Source organism: Eptatretus burgeri, chromosome 8 (assembly GCF_056783735.1).
Source record: "Eptatretus burgeri isolate ZD-2024b chromosome 8, Ebu_testis_v1, whole genome shotgun sequence".
Lineage (NCBI taxonomy): Eukaryota > Metazoa > Chordata > Myxini > Myxiniformes > Myxinidae > Eptatretus > Eptatretus burgeri.
The window spans coordinates 29,426,357-29,447,196 of record NC_140968.1 but is presented as its reverse complement, the minus strand read 5'-3'; the positions used below and the strand labels follow the sequence as shown (position 1 = coordinate 29,447,196).

Here is a 20,840-nt window from a genome sequence, read left to right as displayed (position 1 = left end):
GCATGGGGTTACAATGACGTCTTACCGTCAGTCTTCGCTCGCCACGACGGCCACAAATGTCTCCCGCGGATGACAGACATCCTCCCGCACCTCTGCCTCGATGCAGCTGCTACCAGGCAGAGGCATGCTGTGCAGCCGGATTGCTCGGGCCGCGTGGCGCACCACGGAGCAGGCACATTGACCAGCACCAACCGCGGGTCATGGGGCATGGCACGGAGTTCGGTGCAAGGCGATTTATATCACGGGGTTCGATGCAAAGCAATTCATGTCACGGTGCTCAGAGAGAGACGATTCCGCAGCTTGGAACCATCTGGCTGGAAGTGAAGTGGAGCCGCTTCCGGTCATAGCGGCCAGCCCATGTGCTGATCGGGGCCCAACCAGAGCACCTGATTTGGGTGACAACACATTGCTTCGGGTCGTCGCCCCCGCCCCGCACCACCGGATCTATAAAAGGATGGGTTGTGGGGCAGTGGGGGAGTCGTCATCGTTCAGGTGTCGTTCAAGTGTTGTTCCTGCCTGTCGTTTCTGCTCATCGTTCCTGGCGTCGTTTCTCCTCGTCATTCCTGGTGTCGTTCCTGTGTGTCGTTCTTGTCCATCGTTCCTGTGTGTCGTTCTTGCTCGTCGTTCCTGCCCATCGTTCCTGTCTTCATTCCTGTCGGCTCATTCTGTTTGGCTTGGGATCGACAACCTACCCATTCGCCTGCTGGCTCCGACCTTCTTTACCAACTCGCCTACTGACTCTGCCTTCTTCACCACCTCGCCACCCTTCTCCGCCCACTTGCTTCGGACTCCGCCTCTCTCCACCCATTGGCTTCTGACTCCATCCAAGTCCCTCCCTTCATGCCCAACGGTGGCGTCTCATTCTCTGGACCGACGCTAGCTGCACGTAGCGCCACAAAGCAAGAGACGACGCGCCAGCTGTTAGGGAGGTATCGCCCAGCGGTGCATCCCCCCAAAAAATATTGGTGGCACGGTCGGGCAATCGTGCAAGGTATTGAGAGACCATTAGCCTCATCTCCTCTCCTTTTTCTCTTCATTAACTCCTCTTCACCGGATGTGTGTGTGTGTGCGTGTGTGCGTGCGTGTCCTGGCACCTGTCCTCGCTTACGTTAAGATTGTACAATAATTATATCGGGATAATTCTGCTCTGTGTCTGCTTTTGTAAGTTGCTTGTATTACTGCCGTACCTCTTACATTTCTTCCTATCTCTGCTTGCATACCCCAATAATCAACATTCACTGTGCCACATATTTTTCCTCGCCTGCCTGTAATAAATCCTTTGTAGAAATGTTCCCAGCTCGTTTTTGTCTGTTCTTTCATTGATCCAGGATGGTCCGAATCCTAACTTAGCCTGGACTTTATTCCCAATGATCCGTTCCTTTTTTCAGGTATGTCCTTGGCAGTGTCGCTCGGTTGCATCTGATCCAGTAAAGTGATCCAGTTCGGAAAAGGCGTACCAAGGGCGTGTCCCCCGGTATTTAGATCACGTGGTTATTTTTAGGTAACCGGATTAACTAGACGGAGGACCCTAAGTCACGTGGTTGAGTTATTGGCGTTCACGGCGTATTTAGGCCGAAGTCACATTTGCCACGGCAGCCGTGGGGTCTCCAAAATCTACGGCCACTAGCAATTATACGGCGGCCGCAGTATTTCCACGGTCACACAATGTAGCAATCACATATGTTTTTTTTTTTTTCGGGGAGCCGCACGGCGTATTTAGAAATTGTGGAGACCGAAAATGTGGGGGTGCGGTACGGTCTTTGATTTGATGTCCCACGGTGACCTTAGGGCGTCTCTGCGGCGGCCATAGAATTTTCAAGGCAGACGCAAGGTAGCCTCAAGGTGCCCGCAAGGCGACCGCAGGGGGGCCCTAAGGCAAACGTGCGGCCAGACGGACAGTAACGAGTGGGTATATATACCAGTTCTTTTTTTACTGAAATAAAAATATAACAGTTCGGAATATACCAGTACTGTGGTGCCCCCAGAATCCGAATTGAATTCGTTCCAGGAAGCTGTTCGGATAGCAAAAAGTTCGATTCACCAACTATTTTCCCAATAAGAAATAATGGAGTGAATTAATCTGTTCCTGGACCCCAAGAAAACCCACTTTCAACTGAAATTCTCCATGTTTAAGGTAAAATAAGATGAGTAAATGACCTTCGGTGGCGGTGTATTGTATGTAAACTAGTACAATCACCACATCCAAAGGTTCACACAGGCTCGTGCTCCGGACTGGGTTCCGATCGCTCGCGCACTCTGCGAGCGCTGCCCCCAGGGCAGCACATCAAACATAATGCCCCCAGAACCACAATCACTTTCATCAAACGCACCGGGCTGAGGTAATCATGGATATTCCAAATTACAACCGGTTCTTCTGTGAAATTAAATCCTTGCCCGGCAGTCCGTCACACCACGTGATCGGATTGCTTTTTTGTTATTAATCAAAACACAAGATGAGTTAAAAAAAAAAAAAAACAGCATAAATCAAGGTGAAAACACGAGGTAAAGTAGCGATCAACACACGAGAGATGCTTTCACGAGGACTTCCACCGACGAACTGAATGAACAAAGCGTGAAGATGCGGGTCGAAGAGGTGGGGGAGACACGTGAACAAACATGAACGCCACGTTGCGTTCGGTTTTTTGAAATGTGTTCGGTTTTTAGGGCAAAATTCATTTTTCATTGATAAGAGACTACGGCAGCCGCACGAATAACGCAAGCCCACCGTACGCCTTATGTACGGTCGACGTGGAACACAACTACGTCACAACTACGGCATGTCGAATTGCTACGGCCAACGTAGAAATGAAAAAAGTTATAACTCCGCGTTATAATTCCACGGCGACCCCTATGGCCTGTAAAAGATAGCCAAATGGTGTAGGGCCACCCTGAGGCCACCGCAGAAAGTCTGCGGCCGCCGCACGTTTCTGTCAATTCAGAGGGCGCACGGCCGCCGTATCCTCGCCATAGAGCAAATGTGACTTAGGCCTTAGCGACCCGCCGTGTTATGGAATTAGCCGTGTGCGACGGCCTGCAATTCCGGGGAGTCTCGTGGGAGCCCGAGATAGCTCCCCCCCCCCCCTGGTGGTCTTCTCACCCAACCCCCAGCCCACAACAATATATATATATATATATATATATATATATATATATATATATATATATATATATATATCCATCCATCCACTGGGACCATACTCTGTGCAGAGCGTTGGTGCTGCCGAAGCAGTCTCCTTGGCTATTGGGTACAATCCTGGACGGGTCGCCACTCCGACACAGGATACCAGCATGCTGGCACTCATTTTGCCGACCTCGGAAGGATGACAGGCAGAGTCAACCCCACCTGGTATTAATTCAACAGCCGAGTGGGATTTGAACTCAGGATACTCGGATCCTAAGCCCACCACCCTAACCATTAAGCCAACACCAGGCATATATATATATATATATATATATATATATATATACACACACACACACACACACACACACACACACACACACACACACACACACACACACACACACACACACACACACACACACACACACACACACACACACACACACACACACACACACACACACACACACACACACACACACACACACACACATTTCCTCAGACTATTTTGCTTAATGGTTAGGGTGGTGGTCTTGGGATCCCAGAATCTGAAGTTCAACTCCCACTAGGCTGTTGAATTAATACCAGGTGGGGTTGACTCAGCCTGTCATCCTTCCAAGGTCGGCAAAATCAGTACCAGCTTGCTGGGATGATTGAGCCATTTGAGTATCCTGCGTCAGAGTAGCAACCCATCCAGTATTGTGCCCAATAGCCCAGGAGATTGCTTAGGCAGCACCAATGCTCTGCACAGAGTATGGTCCCAATCGATGGATGGATGGATGGATTCTTGTGAGGATATTTTTGAATACCTTTGGTATCTTTACATCAAGTGATACTTTCTATACAGACTGTACTGCCTTCGATTCTTTCATGGTCTGGATTGCTGAAGTCCAGTGCGAGATCCATCCCATAGGGGAAGAGTGGATGGTTGGGAGAAGGGTGTAAGAGTGGGGGAGGGATGGAAGGATGGGGGAGGAGGTATCCTTGCAACATGTGAAATCCAATTCTGTGGGAGGCAGAATCATTGATTCAGATAATCCCAACCAGTAAACTGAGTTCATTCTTTAAATCCTACTCTCAATGATGCACATTTGTTCGAGAGTAAGAATATATAACGTTGATAATTTCACTGTTAAATGTAGACGATAAACAGGATTTTAAATCTTCTCATGAATTGAATGAAACGTAGAGAATTTTGTAATTGTTTGACGTTATGTTTCTCACCGTTCCAACTGGTGTTTCTTTTTCAATCATTTCAGTCCATCACATTATTACTATATTTGGTTCTTTCACATTTCATTCTTCCTTTTCTCTTGTTTGCTTCATTTGGGACCACCTTTTTGATACATCGGTTATTTATTTATTTGAAGGCTGTTGTTTGATAAGTGTATATTAACAGTAGTGTAAACATATGTATATTAACAGTGGTATCATGCTGAGAAGTGGGTGGAGAGGGTGTTTGAGGTGAGGAGGGTAAATGCAAGAGTTATAGTCCTGAAGTTGTTGTTTGCTCAGCATAATATTAGCAGAAGTATCAACATATGCCCCACAAATAGGATTAAGTGAGGAGGAGAAAGATAAGTTTCGGGACACACTTGTGCATGTTGTTTCAGGGATGAGCGAGAGAGAGAAGTTGTGATCGGAGGGGATTTGAATGGACATGTTTGAGAGTTGGCAGAAGGATAATGAAGGTGTGCATGGTGGGTCAGGTTTCGGAGTTAGAAACACTGAAGGTGTAAAGAATACTTGAGTTTGGGGGTGCTTTAGATATGGTTGTCTGCAACACAATGTTGAAGAAGAGGCCGACCAGACTGATCACTTATGAGTCAGGAAGTATAAAGAGCCAGATAGACTACTTTCCAGTGAGGAAATTACATCGGAAGTTGGTTAAGGATGTGAAAACAATCGGTGGAGAAGAATGTGCCTTACAACATCGGCTGCTATTGTGTGATGTAAAGCTAAGATGGAGTAGTGAAAAGAGGAAACCTTATGTCCCAAGGAGAAGAGTATGGAAACGAATACATCAGAATGTAAAGGAACATTTCTATAGGGAACTTCTGGAAATGAATCTTGGAAACCCTATGGTAGGAGAGGATGTATAAAGTTGTTGGGACTCTTTAGAAGATGGGCTGATGTGTGCCACTGATAAGATATGTGGCTAGTCGAAGGGCCCAGCTCGACATGAGGCTACATGGTGGTGGAATAATGAGGTGGATATGGTGATTCCAGAAAAAAGAAGACTTTTAGGATGTGGAAAATGGTAGGGGATAAGGAGGAATACTTAGTGGCTAATCGTAGGGCAATAAGCAAAGTTTACAAGGCTAAAAAATTAGTACACATTTCTGTTGTGATAATCAACAATAGACCTTTTCAATAGGCTTTATTCTCACAAAACCCATACGCATATCTACAACAACATAAATATACATAGGGTAAGAATAACAAAATACAATAACTAGTACACATAATACTGAAGGCAAATACCACATACACCACATAATAACAAAGTTAAACTCCATACTCTAATACCAATTACATTCCTCAGAATACATTATTCCTAATATAGTATATAACATATCATTACTGTTCCAGCATGACTTTCCACGGAGTACGTGTTATACGTGTCAACACCAGCCATTGACCTTCATATACAGTGCTGCCACATCTGCCCAATTACCGTTGCCGCCAATTACAGTATGGCACTTCATTATCATAACAATTTCACTTTCAGATATGATAAATAATGTCGATAGTAGAGGGGAGATATTTCGGATAGCAAGGCAAATGATCGGTCAAACTAAGGATCTCATAGGAGAACGATGTGTGAAGGATGATATGGGAAATGTACCGGTTGACCATGGGGAGATTATAAATGCTTGGAGGAGTTACTATGAGCACCTGCTAAATGAGGAGTTCCCTTGGAACAGGGATATTCTGGAGGCAGTAGAGCCGATGCAGGGTCCACCACCTGAGATAAAGAATGACTGGGTGTAGAAAGCTAACGATGAAATGAAGAATGGTAAAGCAGCAGGCAGCACTGGTATTGTAGCAGAGATGCTGAAGGCATCTGCTGATATTGGAGTGAATTTAATCACTAAATTGGAAAATGCAATTATAAGGGAGACATCTGTCCCAGATGATTGGTTGAAGAGTGTAATGGTAAATATTTATAAAGGGAAGGGTGATGCCTTAGCTCAGAGCAACTATAGGGGTCTAAAGTTGCTGGACCATGGAATGAAAGTGGTATAGAGAGTCATGGATAAATTTATAAGACATTGTTAATATACATGAAATGCAATTTGGTTTCATGCCAGGAAGGGACATGATGGAGGCAGTTTTTATAGTTAGGCAATTACAGGAAAATATCTGGGCAAGAATAAACAACTTTACTTTATATTTGTGGATTTGGAGAAGGCATTCAAGAGGGAGCATCAGGAAGTGGTGCAATGGTCCATGAGAAATTTACTTGTGGAGGATTGCTTAGTTAATTAAGGTTGTCATGGCAATGTATGATGGCTCAAAAACCTCTGTGAGGGTAAATGGAGTGCAGATTGAGGATTTTGAAGTGAAAGTGGGTGTTCATCAGGGGTCAGTGTTGAGCCCAATCCTGTTCATTATGGTTCTTGAGGCTGTATCACAGGAATTTAGAGGAGGCCTACCTTGGAACTCCTGGATGCTGATAAACTAGTGTTGATAGCTGACAGTGTGAAAGAGGTAATGGGTAAACATGCAGTATGGAAGGAGGGTATGGAGACCAGAGGACTGAAAGTGAGTACAGGGAAAACAAAAGTACTGATTAGTGGTGCAGGAGAAGGAAGTGTAGGAAAAAAAGATGGAGGTGGCCCTGTGCTGTCAGTAGAAAAGGTGTTGGTAGCAATTAAATATTGTGTAAATCCTGCAACTGCTGGGTGCACAAGAGGTATCGTGGCATCAGAGGAAGACTGCAGGTGGTTCGTGACTTCAAATTTGCCGTTTGTGCAGGTAAACAAGTGGCTCCAGTTAGAATGGAAAGGTTAGTTTATGGGGACATACGAGGTGTGTTCAAAAAGTATCCAACCTTAATTTTTCGTGCATAAACAAATGAAGCTAGGGAGGGGTGGTTTGGTGCACGTATGTAGGCAATCCTAATCCAAATGCGTGAATATTTTCCCGCCTGCAGAAGCTGTCAGTCACCGACAGACCGCCGATGAGTGAGGAAGTGTAAATGAGAACCGTCAGAGTTTCGTTTTTGACAAAATGACAGATCACTGTCATCTCATCGCCAGTGATCACTGTGTTGAAGAAGTTGGGATCGCTGTTCACAGTCTCCAGCATGTCCTGTGCGATCTCCAAACGGAGTTGCTTCTGCTCGATCGTTCGCAGCTTTGGCACGAACTTCGCTGAGATTCTCCTTAAGCCCAAATCCTCAGTCACAATGGAATGAATGGATCCAATGCTGATGCCTGCCTCGTCTGCAAGTTCTCTGATCGTGATTCGACGATCCTGCATCAGCAGGGTCCTCACTTGGTCAATGACGATCTCATTTCGGGATGTTGAGGGCCTCCCAGAACGTGCTTCACTTTCCACTGATGTGCGACCATCTTTGAAGCGGTTGAACCACTCTTTTATCTGTGTGGTGCCCATTGCTTCGTTCCCGAAGACCTGTTGAATCTTGTGGATCGTTTCCACTTGGGAATCGCCAAGCTTTACACAAAATTTTATGCAGTAGCGTTGTTCAAGTTTTTCCATCATTTTGTCAAAAACGAAAATCCGACGGTGCTCACTTACACTTCCTCACTCATCGGCGGTCTGTCGGCGACTGACAGCTTCTGCAGGCAGGAAAATAATCACGCATATGGATTAGGATCGCCTACATACGTGCACCAAACCACTCCTCCGTAGCTTCATTTGTTTATGCACGAAAAATTATGGTTGGATACTTTTTGAACACACCTCGTATCTCTGGAACGTGTGGATAAATTATGTTACCTTGGTGAAATGATTGGTGCAGGTGGTGGTGTTAAGGAAACAGCAATTGCAAAAATTAGAAGTGGCTGGAGGAAGTTTCGGGAGTTGTTACCCCTATTGACATTGAAAGGGACCTCTCTTTGAGTAAAGGGAAAACTTTATGCAGCTTGTGTTAGAAGCGTGATATTGTATGCCAGTGAAACATGGGTGATCAAAAATGAGGATGAATGGAGGTGTGACCAACATGAAATGAGAATGGTGAGGTGGATGTGTAATGTGACACTGAAGGATGGGAAACCAAATGTGGAATTAAGAGATAGGTTAAGTATAGAAAGCATTAGTGAGGTTATGCGTAAGGGTAGGTTGAGATGGTTTCAACATGTGGAAAGGATAGGGGTGGGCAGCTGTATGAAGAGGTGAATAAATATGAATGTGAATGAAAGGAGAGTGAGAGGCCATCTGAGGAAAACATGGGATGTGTTGCTGCGAGACAATCCTAGAGTTAAAGACCTAACTAGAGAGCTGGCAAGGGATCCTGCAGCCTGGAAAGCAGCCATTAGGTGAACCATGGCTTACACAAGCAAGCATGGAAATGGCCATAAAATGGTGATGATGATGATGATGATGATGATGATGATGATGATGATGATGATGATGATGAAGGCCCTCCTCCCATGCCTGCTCTTACTCCTCCCACTTACAATATACTAGATGACCCTTTTTCCAATATATTTATTGCTTAATCCCAATTATTAAGACTATTTCTTAGCAATATTTAAGTTGATATGATACCTTGAACTAACAATTCCATTTCAGATTGCTTGTTGAAGTACATTCCAAAGTTTCATGTGTCTATATGTGTGTTTATAGCAAGTTGGAAAGGAAAGCAAGTTTGGTGGAACGTGAAAGCCTTTATCGAAAGGAACGAGAGGATGAGGCGAGGTTGTGGCAAGGAGGTGACTTGGCACAGCCTACTGAGTCTGCCATACCAGGGCTCACTTTCTCACCTGTGAGTAGCCCATAGAAAGAAACAAAATATTATTTGTAGAGAACTGATGTATGCAATCGCTTAATGAAGTGGAATCTTCTATCTATTGCTCCTTTTCTTCACACTAGACCCTGGATCATCTCCCAAAGAAAGATGTACCTGTTGGGGTCAATGGAACTGCAGTAAATCAAGCAAATGAGTCTTCACCAGGAACAGACGACGGAACACCAAAAAAGAATCGAGAACACCTGCGTGGAAGGGTGGCTCTTTACAAGGATACACTACGCAAGCGTAATGAAGATGAAGAATCCAAAGGTTGGCGTGGTGCTGGCAAGGGTGCACGGCTGCGGCGTCAGAATCAGAATCCCATAGGTGATGAAGGCAAGAAAACACCACAAAATAACCAGCAGCAAGCTGACCACATGAAGACCAACAGCTGCTGCATTGTCATGTGACCATGATTACATTGTGATCTCAAGCCACTAACTGCATGCATGACCCAAGTTGATTAATTTGATGATGTTTGGAAGTGGTAAAAATTCAGCATCAGATCTGAGCTTGCCTCTGAAAGAGTCCTCCCACCTCCTGACTTTGACTGTTACACCAAATGACTTGATGAGCACATGTGCCACAATCTTTCGCACCATGTATTTAAATAACAGTGCCATTCATTGTTCCTCTTGAGGGGTAGCATTTGCCAATTTTGTACATTCATCTATATTGTTGAAAATAATTTTGCAGAAAAGGTTCAACAGTAAGGAAAGCTAATGACGTGAAACGTCGGAACCAATTTCAGGTTTGCTTTGGAGAAGTGAATTATCGTCACTGTTAACATTGGAACAATGTAATATATGTATATGTATATGATATTTATATATATATATATATATATATATATATATATATATATTTATTTATATATATATATATATATATATATATATATATATATATAATGTATATATATATATATATATATATATATATGTTTTTTTTTTAAGGGATATGCTTTGGATCTGCAGAGGTTCACTGTATGATTGCATTATTGTACATTTGTACAGCTTGTATCTTACCTTGAGTATGTATGAGATTGCCCTTGCATGCCACGAGTGTCAAATTGTAATGACGATGATGATTTGCTTGTAACAAGTCTGCAATATTGCAGAAGAGGTTTAACCCCAAAATGTCATCTTCCCCTTGCTTCCCACGGTGGTTCGCATTCCTCGATCAACGTCTTGTTGATTTCATCCTACCTGTTCGCCGATGCAGATTGACACTAGCCTTCACAGACAAGACTAGTTCTTCATTCTGCAACGTTGCACTTTAATGTTTTAATTGATGTTTTCACATTGTCAAATGGGAAATCGACAAGAAAATTTGTTTGAAATTATAATAGCATTCCTTGATCTAAACCCTTTTTAAAGTTGTAACATTGGTATTGTTATTAGTTTTTCCAAACTAATTGACGAATTCAGGTATTTGTGAAAGTTGTTTGCCAAGGCTTTGGGTTGAGCGATAGAAACACAGCAAGGTTTATTATTTTTAAAGGATAGATAACTTTATTATTTTTAAGGATAGACAGGTTTATTACCTTTTGGGGATAGTCAGGTTTATTATTTTTTAAGGGATAGAAAGGTTTATTATTTTTTAGGGATAGACAGGTTTATTATTTTTAAGGGATAGAGAGGTTTATTATTTTAAAGAGATAAACAGGTTTTTCATTTAAAGGAAGACAGGTTTCTAATTTTTAAGGGATATATGCTGGGTTTCTTATTTTTAATGGATGGAAAGGTTTATTTTTTTTAAGAGATAGAAAGGTTTATTAGTTTTTTTTTTGAGATAGACAGGTTTATTTTCTTTAAGCGATAGACATGTTTATTATTTTTTTTAGGTATAGACAGTTTTATTACTTTTTAGGGATAGACAGGTTTATTATTTTTAGGTATCAACAGCTTTATTATTTTAAGGGATAGACAGGTTTATTATTTTTACAGGATGCACAGGTTTATTATTTTTTCAGGATAGGTTTATTATTTTAAAGGATAGCTTTATTATTTTTAAGGGATAAACAGGTTTATTATTGTTTAAGGGATAGAGGTTTATTATTTTAAAGAGATAAACAGGTTTCTAATTTTAAAGGGAGAGACAGGTTTCTAATTTTTAAGGGATAGACAGGATTCTTATTTTGAAGAGATATACAGGTTTCTAATATTTAAGGGACATGTGCTGAGTTTATTGTTTTTAAGGGATAGATTGTAGCTTTATTATTTTTGAAGGACAGACAGTATTTGTGGTTCCCTGCCTGGAGTGGGTTTATATATGCTGTAATTAACCATTTGTTCCTTTCTCACATACTTGGTCTCTGCAGACCACTTGTACATTTTGTCAGTCATAAACCCAGTGTGAAAATGATCATCTTCGTCTTGCAAATGGCAGCTTGGCTGCCGGGTAGCTATCATTTTGTTGCGGCACGTCTATGCCTCTAATGCTGTGCCTCTATATCAGTACACTGGAACTCATTTTCCCGACCTCAGAAGGATGACAGGCTGAGTGAACCCTGCCTGGTGTTAATTCAGCAGCCAATAGGGCTTGAACTCAGGATCCTAAGATCCCAAGCCAGCCACCTGAACCACTAAGCCAAAACCAGATATGTGTGAAAATGATGAATTATCAGTATGTAGCTTTCAGTCAGTTGGATTCCAAATCTTGATTATTTTATTGTTTTTCTTGTTTTTTAAGCAATCAAGATCTTCAATTAATTAATTTGAGGGTCATACACTTCACATTGCTCTGAGGAAAATCGCGACTCATCAAGAACCTATTCTAACCTAGAACTAATACTGGACAGGTCACCACTTTGTCACAGGATAGTTGACTGAAGGTGCCAGGAATTGAATTTGTTCAGGGTGCCGGTAATAACTTGCCTCCTCTTCGTGAAAGCCACCTTGTGATCTTTAACATCCACCAACTGATGCTAGCAGATGGGACATCCATCCAAGGGATAACACACATGTTGATGCCTCACCCTGCATGCAAAACACCAGGATGGTAGTTTTTAGCTGGGCCGAGATTCAAACCCAGGCTAGACGCTTCAGAGGTGAGTGTGCATACCTCTCGACCACCTGGCAGCCCAGTTAAGATCGTTATCAAATAGTGGATGCTACTGACTTTAAAGCATACCATCCGATGTTGTTTGGCTTTATGAAAATGGTTTTGAAGCTGTAGATCAAACAACAGACAGAAGTGCCTTGATTAATTTCCCTGCTTTGGATAGATATTCTATTGACAATTTTGACTTAATTTCATTTCCAAAGCAGATGGCACATATGACTGATTGAAAAAGGATGAATGGGTTTCATCATGTTAGCCTGGCAGAGCATTTCTGTCTTTGTGATATCTTGAGTCATGTTGTTTTGCTATATTTTATAAATTTCCAAAATGGAGATGGTTTATTGTGCTTGATTTATGTATAAATTGTACATAGAGGTTATAACTATTTTCTCCACTTTGTATTTGCATTGAGTGTATAATCCAGAAAGATAATCCATTTCGTAATATCCATCCATGACAAGTTGTCCATTCTGTTAGATGAAAAGCAGTTACTGTATCTCTTCTGCTGTGCTTGTATTAAAATATTGCATTAATCATAAAGGTTATAAAGATCCCTCAAATGATGTGGCATTGTATTTGATTATTTGTGATTAAAAACAGCTTCGTTTTTATTATGACCCATTATTATTGAGCCATAAGGCAGCATGTGAGCTCGTGGTTAACAACCATGAAGGTGTGATTAAAGCAATGCATGACAAATCAAAGTTAATGAGCAGCTGCTTGACTCATCTTGATCCCAAAACTTTGAAATGATTTTTCAGTGATCTATTCAGCTATTCAAAATTTGTTTGATTTGGTGTTCATCGTAATCATAGCCATTAACAAATTTGAGGTTAAAGATATTCCAAGGCTATTGCATTATTAGCAATGCCCTTTCACCCCAATATCTGTCCCGCTCCCTCTTCCACTCAATGGTTTTCGAATACAACTAATGTCGTCGTTGATCCGTTTTCAGAGAGAGTCTGCGTTTGAAACCTTGATTGTGGATAGTTACCATCTATGGAATCTTTCAGATCTCTCTCTCCTGCCTATTTCTCTCTCTCTCTCTCTCTCTCTCTCTCTCTCTCTCTCTCTCTCTCTCTCTCTCTCTCTCTCTCTCTCTCTCTCTCTCTCTCTCTCTCTCTCTCTCTCTCTCTCTCTCTCTCTCTCTCTCTCTCTCTCTCTCTCTCTCTCTCTCTCTCTCTCTCTCTCTATCTCTCTATCTCTCTATCTCTCTATCTCTCTATCTCTCTATCTCTCTATCTCTCTATCTCTCTATCTCTCTATCTCTCTATCTCTCTCTCTGAATCTCTCTCTCTCTCTGAATCTCTCTCTCTCTCTCTATCTCTCTCTCTCTCTCTGAATCTCTCTCTCTCCCTCTCTCTCTCTCTTTCTCTCTCTCTCTCTCTCTCTCTCTCTCTCTCTCTCTCTCTCTCTCTCTCTCTCTCTCTCTCTCTCTCTCTCTCTCTCTCTCTCTCTCTCTCTCTCTCTCTCTCTCTCTCTCTCTCTCTCTCTCTCTCTCTCTCTCTCTCTCTCTCTCTCTCTCTCTCTCTCTCTCTCTCTCTCTCTCTCTCTCTCTCTCTCTCTCTCTCTCTCTCTCTCTCTCTCTCTCTCTCTCTCTCTCTCTCTCTCTCTCTCTCTCTCTCTCTCTCTCTCTCTCTCTCTCTCTCTCTCTCTCTCTCTCTCTCTCTGAATCTCTCTGAATCTCTCTCTCTCTCTCTCTCTCTCTCTCTCTGAATCTCTCTCTCTCTCTCTCTGAATATCTCTCTCTCTGTCTCTCTCTCTCTCACTCTCACTCTCACTCTCACTCTCACTCTCACTCTCACTCTCACTCTCACTCTCACTCTCACTCTCACTCTCACTCTCACTCTCACTCTCACTCTCACTCTCACTCTCTGTCTCTGTCTCCCTAACATCCAAGGCAATTTTCTACTTCCACGCAGGTTCGATCATTTAAATTTCAATAACAGATATTAGTTTATCATTATTTCCTATCCAATGGGATCTTGATTCCATAGGGCATTTTTTTGGATTTTGATGTCTTTTTGGATTGAAGAAACACAGTCACTGGACATCTATATCCCCAACAGCTATGATCCTCCTTTTCACACCTTTTTCACATTGTAGTTTTGCTTTAAGTCCTCTGCATGATTTTCTGCAACAATCCAAGTGAAACGTGTTTCATTCTTTAAAGTGCAGGTGTGATGCACATGTGTACACTTGCACACATTACATTGATAATGTGCTAAATTGTTTGTGATGGAAATTTCCTTGCGATGAGATTCAATATTAAGTGTGTCATTGAACAAATTAAATCCTCCTTTTTCGTCATCTTCTTCAGATGTGAAGGAATGGGGGTAATTCACCTCATTTCATTGTCATATCAAACACGGTATATTTGATGGACTATTATTTCATCTTTTTCCATTTGCCCACTGAATTACAACATCTTACCATTTGCTTGCTGTTCTATCCCAACTGGAACACTATTTAATTTTGTTTCAAGATACTTTTTCATGGTTATTTTAGCCCTTAGAAATGTAGTCAATGTCCTTCCCCTGGTTCAGCTAAATTATGTGCTAATGTTGTATTTTGGCACAAATTACACTAAGTATTTTGCTAATTAGTGTAATTATTGGAGTTTTTAGATAAAGAAATATTTTTTTATATTTATCAATCTTTAAAAAAAATCATGATTGAGCTCCTAATTGTTCTGTAGTGGTGTGTGTACAATACCTGGTGTGTAGTTATTTGAATTGCTGCTCTGGCTTTATGGCTGTTGTTTCTCTTGGAATCTCTTTCATTCACCTATATAACAAGTCCTAAAAATATTTTTAATGTAAAAGGATTTCTTTAAAAAGGTTTAATATTTTTAAGGGATAGACAAGTTTATTAGCGGGGTGTGCTTACACATTGTGTAAGCATATGAACCATGCTTCCCCATTCTCAGGTCACTTCACCTGCATGTGATTTTTCATTTATACTAGTACGTGCCCGTAAAAAATAATAATAATAAATAAATAAACCACACAGGCCGTTTCTTCGCTCTCGCGTGCCCGTACGTGCGTGACCCGGAAGTTCGATATTATTCGCAGTTACGATTATTCGCAATTTATTTTTAATACCCAATTATTCAATTAGTGCCAACGTATTTTACCTTTTCGCAATGTCGTGGCAAGGAAAAACAAAGAGAGAGAAAAAATTTACTTCCTGGCTCGGAGCATACCAGCACTCTGATGTTCCCGAAATTTATACACCGTCTAATATGAAAACGATCATAACTTGGGCCATTGTGTTTATCTATAAATGCGCATAAGAAATCGAGAAATTATTAGAATACACGAAGTCATCACTCTCCGGAAGCCCGTACGTTGTAACCTGTAATGGGGAACGCGGCTGTGCTTCCCTTCCACATCGGCCACGCCCACGCAACAACGTGTCTTCCCATTGGTTTGGTAAATAAATGGCCATAACTTGGGAAGCACTTGTCCGATTAATATCAAACCTTGAAAAGGCACATCCTCAGGTCCCCAGCAATATACCTGGCAAGTTTCCATTAGATCGGACCAGAGGTTGTCGAGAAACAGCGGTCACACACACGCACACACACACACACACACACACACACACACACACACACACACACACACACACACACACATTGCTGGAATTATAGATAGATGTTTTCATTTATATGTTTTCATTTATTTTTCCCATTTGTTGATATTTTCATTTATGGATGTTGTCTGATGATTCTGTGATTTTTATCGGTGTAAAAATGTCCACCGGCATGCACATTTTCTACACCAACCAGAAGGTACCGATATTTCATATTAGTGAGTGAGTCAGTGGCGAGAAAGAGCTTTTTCAATTCGATGCCATTTTTATTTTATTTTTGGACAAGATGGAATGCCAAAAAGTATGTAAACAAGGCAGGGATGGTCAAAATAAATTATAACGTGGAACCATCCCTACATCTTTCTTTGAATAATGGCTGTTCCCTGTCCAACCCTGAATCCATTTGCAGTCATAGTGTATGTTGTTTTGTTTCCATTTATGATTTTGACCAGTGAAACATTAAGTCATTATTACACACACACACACACACACACACACACACACACACACACACACACACACACACACACACACACACACACACGGATTCAGCTAGTGTCTGTGTTGATTGTGAACCCAAATTGAGAGAGATGTTTTATGTCATTTGCAGGCAGAACCATTATCCAAAGAACGATGTGTATGGATGCATTCACATGATAATTTATTGTGACAATCCCTACCTTGTTTTTATACCTTTTGGCATCCCAATACCCACCTCCTTTTGCATTGAAATGTTGTTTTTTATTACTCGTGTCTGCACTTTAAAAAAAATGTACAAATTATACTCGATTTTTGCAGCCAATACATGCTGGAGAATTTTATTTTGATTGCACTGTAAGATATTTTGTCGATTGTATGAAAACACTTTGCATTAAATAGTCTATTTTAAATAGTCTAATATTCCACGTTATTATAAACCATATCGGTGTGATTGGCCCTCAGCCAATATGCAACATTTGAAATGACATAATCCACCTTAGAATGCTCGGTGCAAATGTGCAGAAACCCCAAGAAACTGGGGTCATCGGGGCAGCCAAACATATATTGTGTGCGAGATAAGGATTGTAACATAAAATGGCTCACAAAGCTTCTAAAATAATGCGAAAATACCTGTAAACATACCTGAGAGATAGGGGTGTACCTCTGCACAACTAAGGATTTAGAGAACTTTCTGATTGAAAAATCTGACAATGTGGGCCTGTGAAAGGCCCGAAGGATGATAGATGGGCGTGTTCTACACAAACCTTCTTGCTTCTTTTCACTGATGGTAAGGTCATATCTGGGGCTTTTCAATGCACAAGGTAAGTTTAATATGAGGATATTTATTATTAATCATGTTTGGCAGGAGGAAGGGGGGTGGGGTGTTGGTGGGCTGTGAAGGCTGATATATATATATATATATATATATATATATATATATATATATATATATATATATATATATATATATATATATTTATATATATGGGTTTTTTTTGTTTAGTTCCGGGGCCAGTGGAGAAATTATACTCCAATTTTGCATCTATTTGTGAAAGGATCGTAGTGTGTGTGCGTGCACGCGTTATATCCACTGCCACTGCTTGCTTGTACAAACAGGAAATTATACGAACCTGACACTTCTCATTTTTCCAATATTTCTGTGACTCCGATTTGCATTTTTGAGCATAACAGTTGTGGTTAACTATTGTAGAAGTGTCACTCTTTCGCCGAAATGCTGAAAATTATGTTAAAAAGATGATTTGAATTTCAGATTTTTGCGCCGGTTTAATTTTTGCGGAATTTAAGATTTTTGCACAGGTTTAAAAGTGTCTACCAAACAGAACCGAGTCATTGTAAACACACACAGCGCATGTGCAAAATTCCTTGTTTAGCAATCATACATCATTTTGAAAGTCACGTGTTGTCACCATAGACCCGCCCCACCAGGCTGATCGATGGGCGTTATCTCGCCCACCCTTCTTAGGCCTTCATTACCAGCCTGCACATAGGTATGCAGCTTTGCCTAATATTCGTGGAATCCTTTCAAGTTATGAAAATTTTGAGTAGTCATGGACCTTCCCACTATAAAATGCAGTAGATTCATGTTTGAACCAAGTAATGAGGTTAAACCTGTGGTGTAGTCTGCGGGCCCACGGGGAGGGGCATGATGATGATGCATGATGGGCGTGATGATTGGAGGAGTGGTCGTGGTGGTTATCGTATCTGCAAGGGATATAGGGTGTGCGCGCCGTCTGAGGCGTCGTAGTAATACTGGAGTCGCCCGGCTCGTGAGTGTGCCGAATACGGAATAAAGGGGAGCCGCCGGGCAGAGTACGCCTGCGCTCGCATTTGTACAACACAGCTCGGCTCGACTGTCCTTCCGCTCGTGTCTGCCTGCTAAGCATCTCCCATTTCAGTACAGTACAGTTGGCGAACGAGGGTCTTCGGATCGGCGTGTGTAAGGGCGGCAAATGACCCGTGCGGTTCCAAGCTACGGAGCCAAAGGTCTCGCCGGCGCGAACATGGCAGAGAGTCGGTGCACGGCAAACGTACGCGTGCCCGCCTTCGTCGGAATCGACTTCGGCCACGTCGAGTGGGCAACGTTCGTTCGTTTGGTTCATTTTCCTGTTCGTTTTGTCGAGGACACGCGTTTCGGCTCGAACGCGGCGTTGGACGTCGCGCAAGCTCTGGAGAATGTCCGAGGTCTCGATGGTCGGGGCACAGCAGATGGTCTAGGGGTCATCGCGATGGGCCAGGCACGCACGGCCATGCGCACGGTCTGCGGCGCGGGTCGTGGGCGAGCGTGGCAATGCAATCACTCGGACGGCGGTCTGAGCTCTCGAGGTCGTCTACGGTGTGTGGGCCGAGGGTCATCGCCCATTGTTACGGTCATAGATGGCGGTGTGCGAGGCGATCCTTCCGTCCCGGGTCGAAACCTGCTTGCAATTGATTCCGAGATGACAAGATCAGTGGCAGGGGGTGGGGAAGTGAGCGAGGCACGGATCGGGTGTCGAATTGAGTCCACTCGTGCTGGCCGCGCATCGCATTCGGCTGTGCCGTGCGAATTCACGTCGGAGGAGCGTCCGGCACGGTTCAGAGATCGTTTTATTTCTGGTCTGCGAGCAGCCATCCTACGGTTGACCGACATCACATTCGACTCGGCGGTCGCGACTGCTTCATCTGTCGAGCAGACATTCACGGATGTCCGCGCCATTGCTGGCCAAGACATAATGAGTAGCTCCAGCTGGAGCATGGCGGCTAATCCCGAAGGCCACGCGGTGACCGCGCAAGTGCCGCAGGTCGCGCAGCCCGGAGTCCGCGCGATGGCTCAAGTGCCGCAGGGTGCTCGCGCGCCTAGCGGTGCGGGACGAGGGCGCGCACCGCAGCACGGTCGCACCGGGAGCGAAGGGGCACAGCAGCGGGACCCCAGTGACGTGGAGATCAGCCTGCAGCCGGGGCATGACGATGCCGGCGAGCCGGAGCAGGAGCAGGAGCCGGACCCGGCGAGCCGGACCCTTTTGGGTCGGAACGGGTTCCGGTTCGTGCCTCCAGATGTGCCAGTGCTCTCTTCGAGACCTTCGTCGAGTACCGAGGGCGAGGCTCTGGCGGCGGGGGCCGCTTCGATGCAGCGGGAGCCACCGTTCGTTGCTGCCTGCGGCGGTGATGTGCGCTCCAGGAGCGGCGAGAGCCATATCAGCTCTCGCGATGAGTTCCCGCGCTCCGTTCGCGATGAGTTCCCGCGCTTTGGCAGGGTTCGTGAGGCAATGCGCATCGGTGTTGTTCAGGCAGCTTCAACAGGTGGCGGTGAGCCCATGGCGTTAGAGGGAGTCGCGAGTCACAACATCAAGTCGGCAACCAAGAAACGGACTCGTGATGTGGGTTGTGGGTTGTTGTTCAGGGCATATATGTTTTTCCTTGCTCTAGTGATGCAGTTTAACGTTGTTGAAATAAATGCCAGCAGTTCTCGTGTGAAAGTAGATTTGGCGGGGATCAGTCAATGGAGTTGGTGTTATGATCAATGTGATGTGGGGGCGAATAAAGAAGGTTTATTGGCCTCCAGTTGCCCCAGGCCGCAGGTAATTGCTTTGTCATGTGCTGGGATTTTATCAAAAAAGCACGCTGTACAGAAAAATGAGTTTCCAATACTTCGAATAATGTTCGTAGTGATTTATAACGAGCCTATGATTGCAGTGTGGTTTAAGTGGAGTTGCTCCCGTCTAGCGGCCGTGTGGGTCTCGGAGGTCGACTCAGGACCAAGATTGGTGCCCTGGTCGGCGTTACCCCCACCTCTGGTTGCGAGCGCAGCTCTTTGTGTTCGCTCAAGGCCGTTTGGACGGGCGTTGGCGTCTCAACTGATTGTGGTGCGTGAGTTGTTGTGGAGCATTAAATGCGTACAGCCAGCGGCGCTGTTCAGCGCCCCCGGCCAAGGTCGATCAAGGCTGGCGCCACGGCTTCCAGACGGCGGGCTTCCGGCCTCGGAATGTTTATCTACGTCGGGTCTGCCTGGGGGGAGTGGGCGGAGGCGTTTGATGGTGCCGGGGGAGGTTGGCTCGAAAGGTCGTCACGACCTCGGGGGGGGGGGCATGTCAGCATGGGCTGCCTGGGGGCGTTTTTGCTGCGTAGTGCTGCTGTGCTTCTCATTTTGCTGCTCCACTCGCTCGCATCGACACATTATATGATGTGGTGTGCTATTATACTTCGCTATTTTTCATTTTATTTTCATGATTATTATACCGAAGTCCTTATAATGCTTCTTATATTGGTGGTCATTTAATAATCATACTTTTAGGAGGGAGGAGTGTGGTGTATTCTGCGGGCCCACGGGGAGGGGCATGATGCATGATGGGCGTGATGATTGGAGGAGTGGTCATGGTGGTTATCGTATCTGCAAGGGATATAGGGTGTGCACGCCGTCTGAGGCGTCGTAGTAATACTTGAGTCGCCCGGCTCGTGAGTGTGCCGAATACGGAATAAAGGGGAGCCGCCTGGCAGAGTACGCCCGCGCTCGCATTTGTACAACACAGCTCGGCTCGACTCTCCTTCCGCTCGTGTCTGCCTGCTAAGCATCTCCCATTTCAGTACATTACAAAACCA

At 43.9% G+C, this 20,840-nt stretch overlaps 1 protein-coding gene across 4 annotated transcripts in view; it reads left to right on the top strand.

Annotated features, from left to right (window-relative positions):
• The window catches only part of LOC147021426 (protein phosphatase 1 regulatory subunit 16A-like), a 218,272-nt gene extending 205,491 nt beyond the window's left edge, over positions 1–12,781 (top strand). For all 4 annotated transcript variants that reach the window (XM_085891353.1, XM_085891351.1, XM_085891352.1 and 1 more), the window contains 2 exons: positions 8,942–9,080; positions 9,188–12,781. In XM_085891353.1, coding sequence (XP_085747479.1) covers positions 8,942–9,080; positions 9,188–9,514 — 466 coding nt within the window. In that variant the 3' untranslated portion in view covers positions 9,515–12,781. The remainder of the gene's footprint in view (positions 1–8,941; positions 9,081–9,187) is intronic.
• Positions 12,782–20,840: the final 8,059 nt, after the last annotated feature.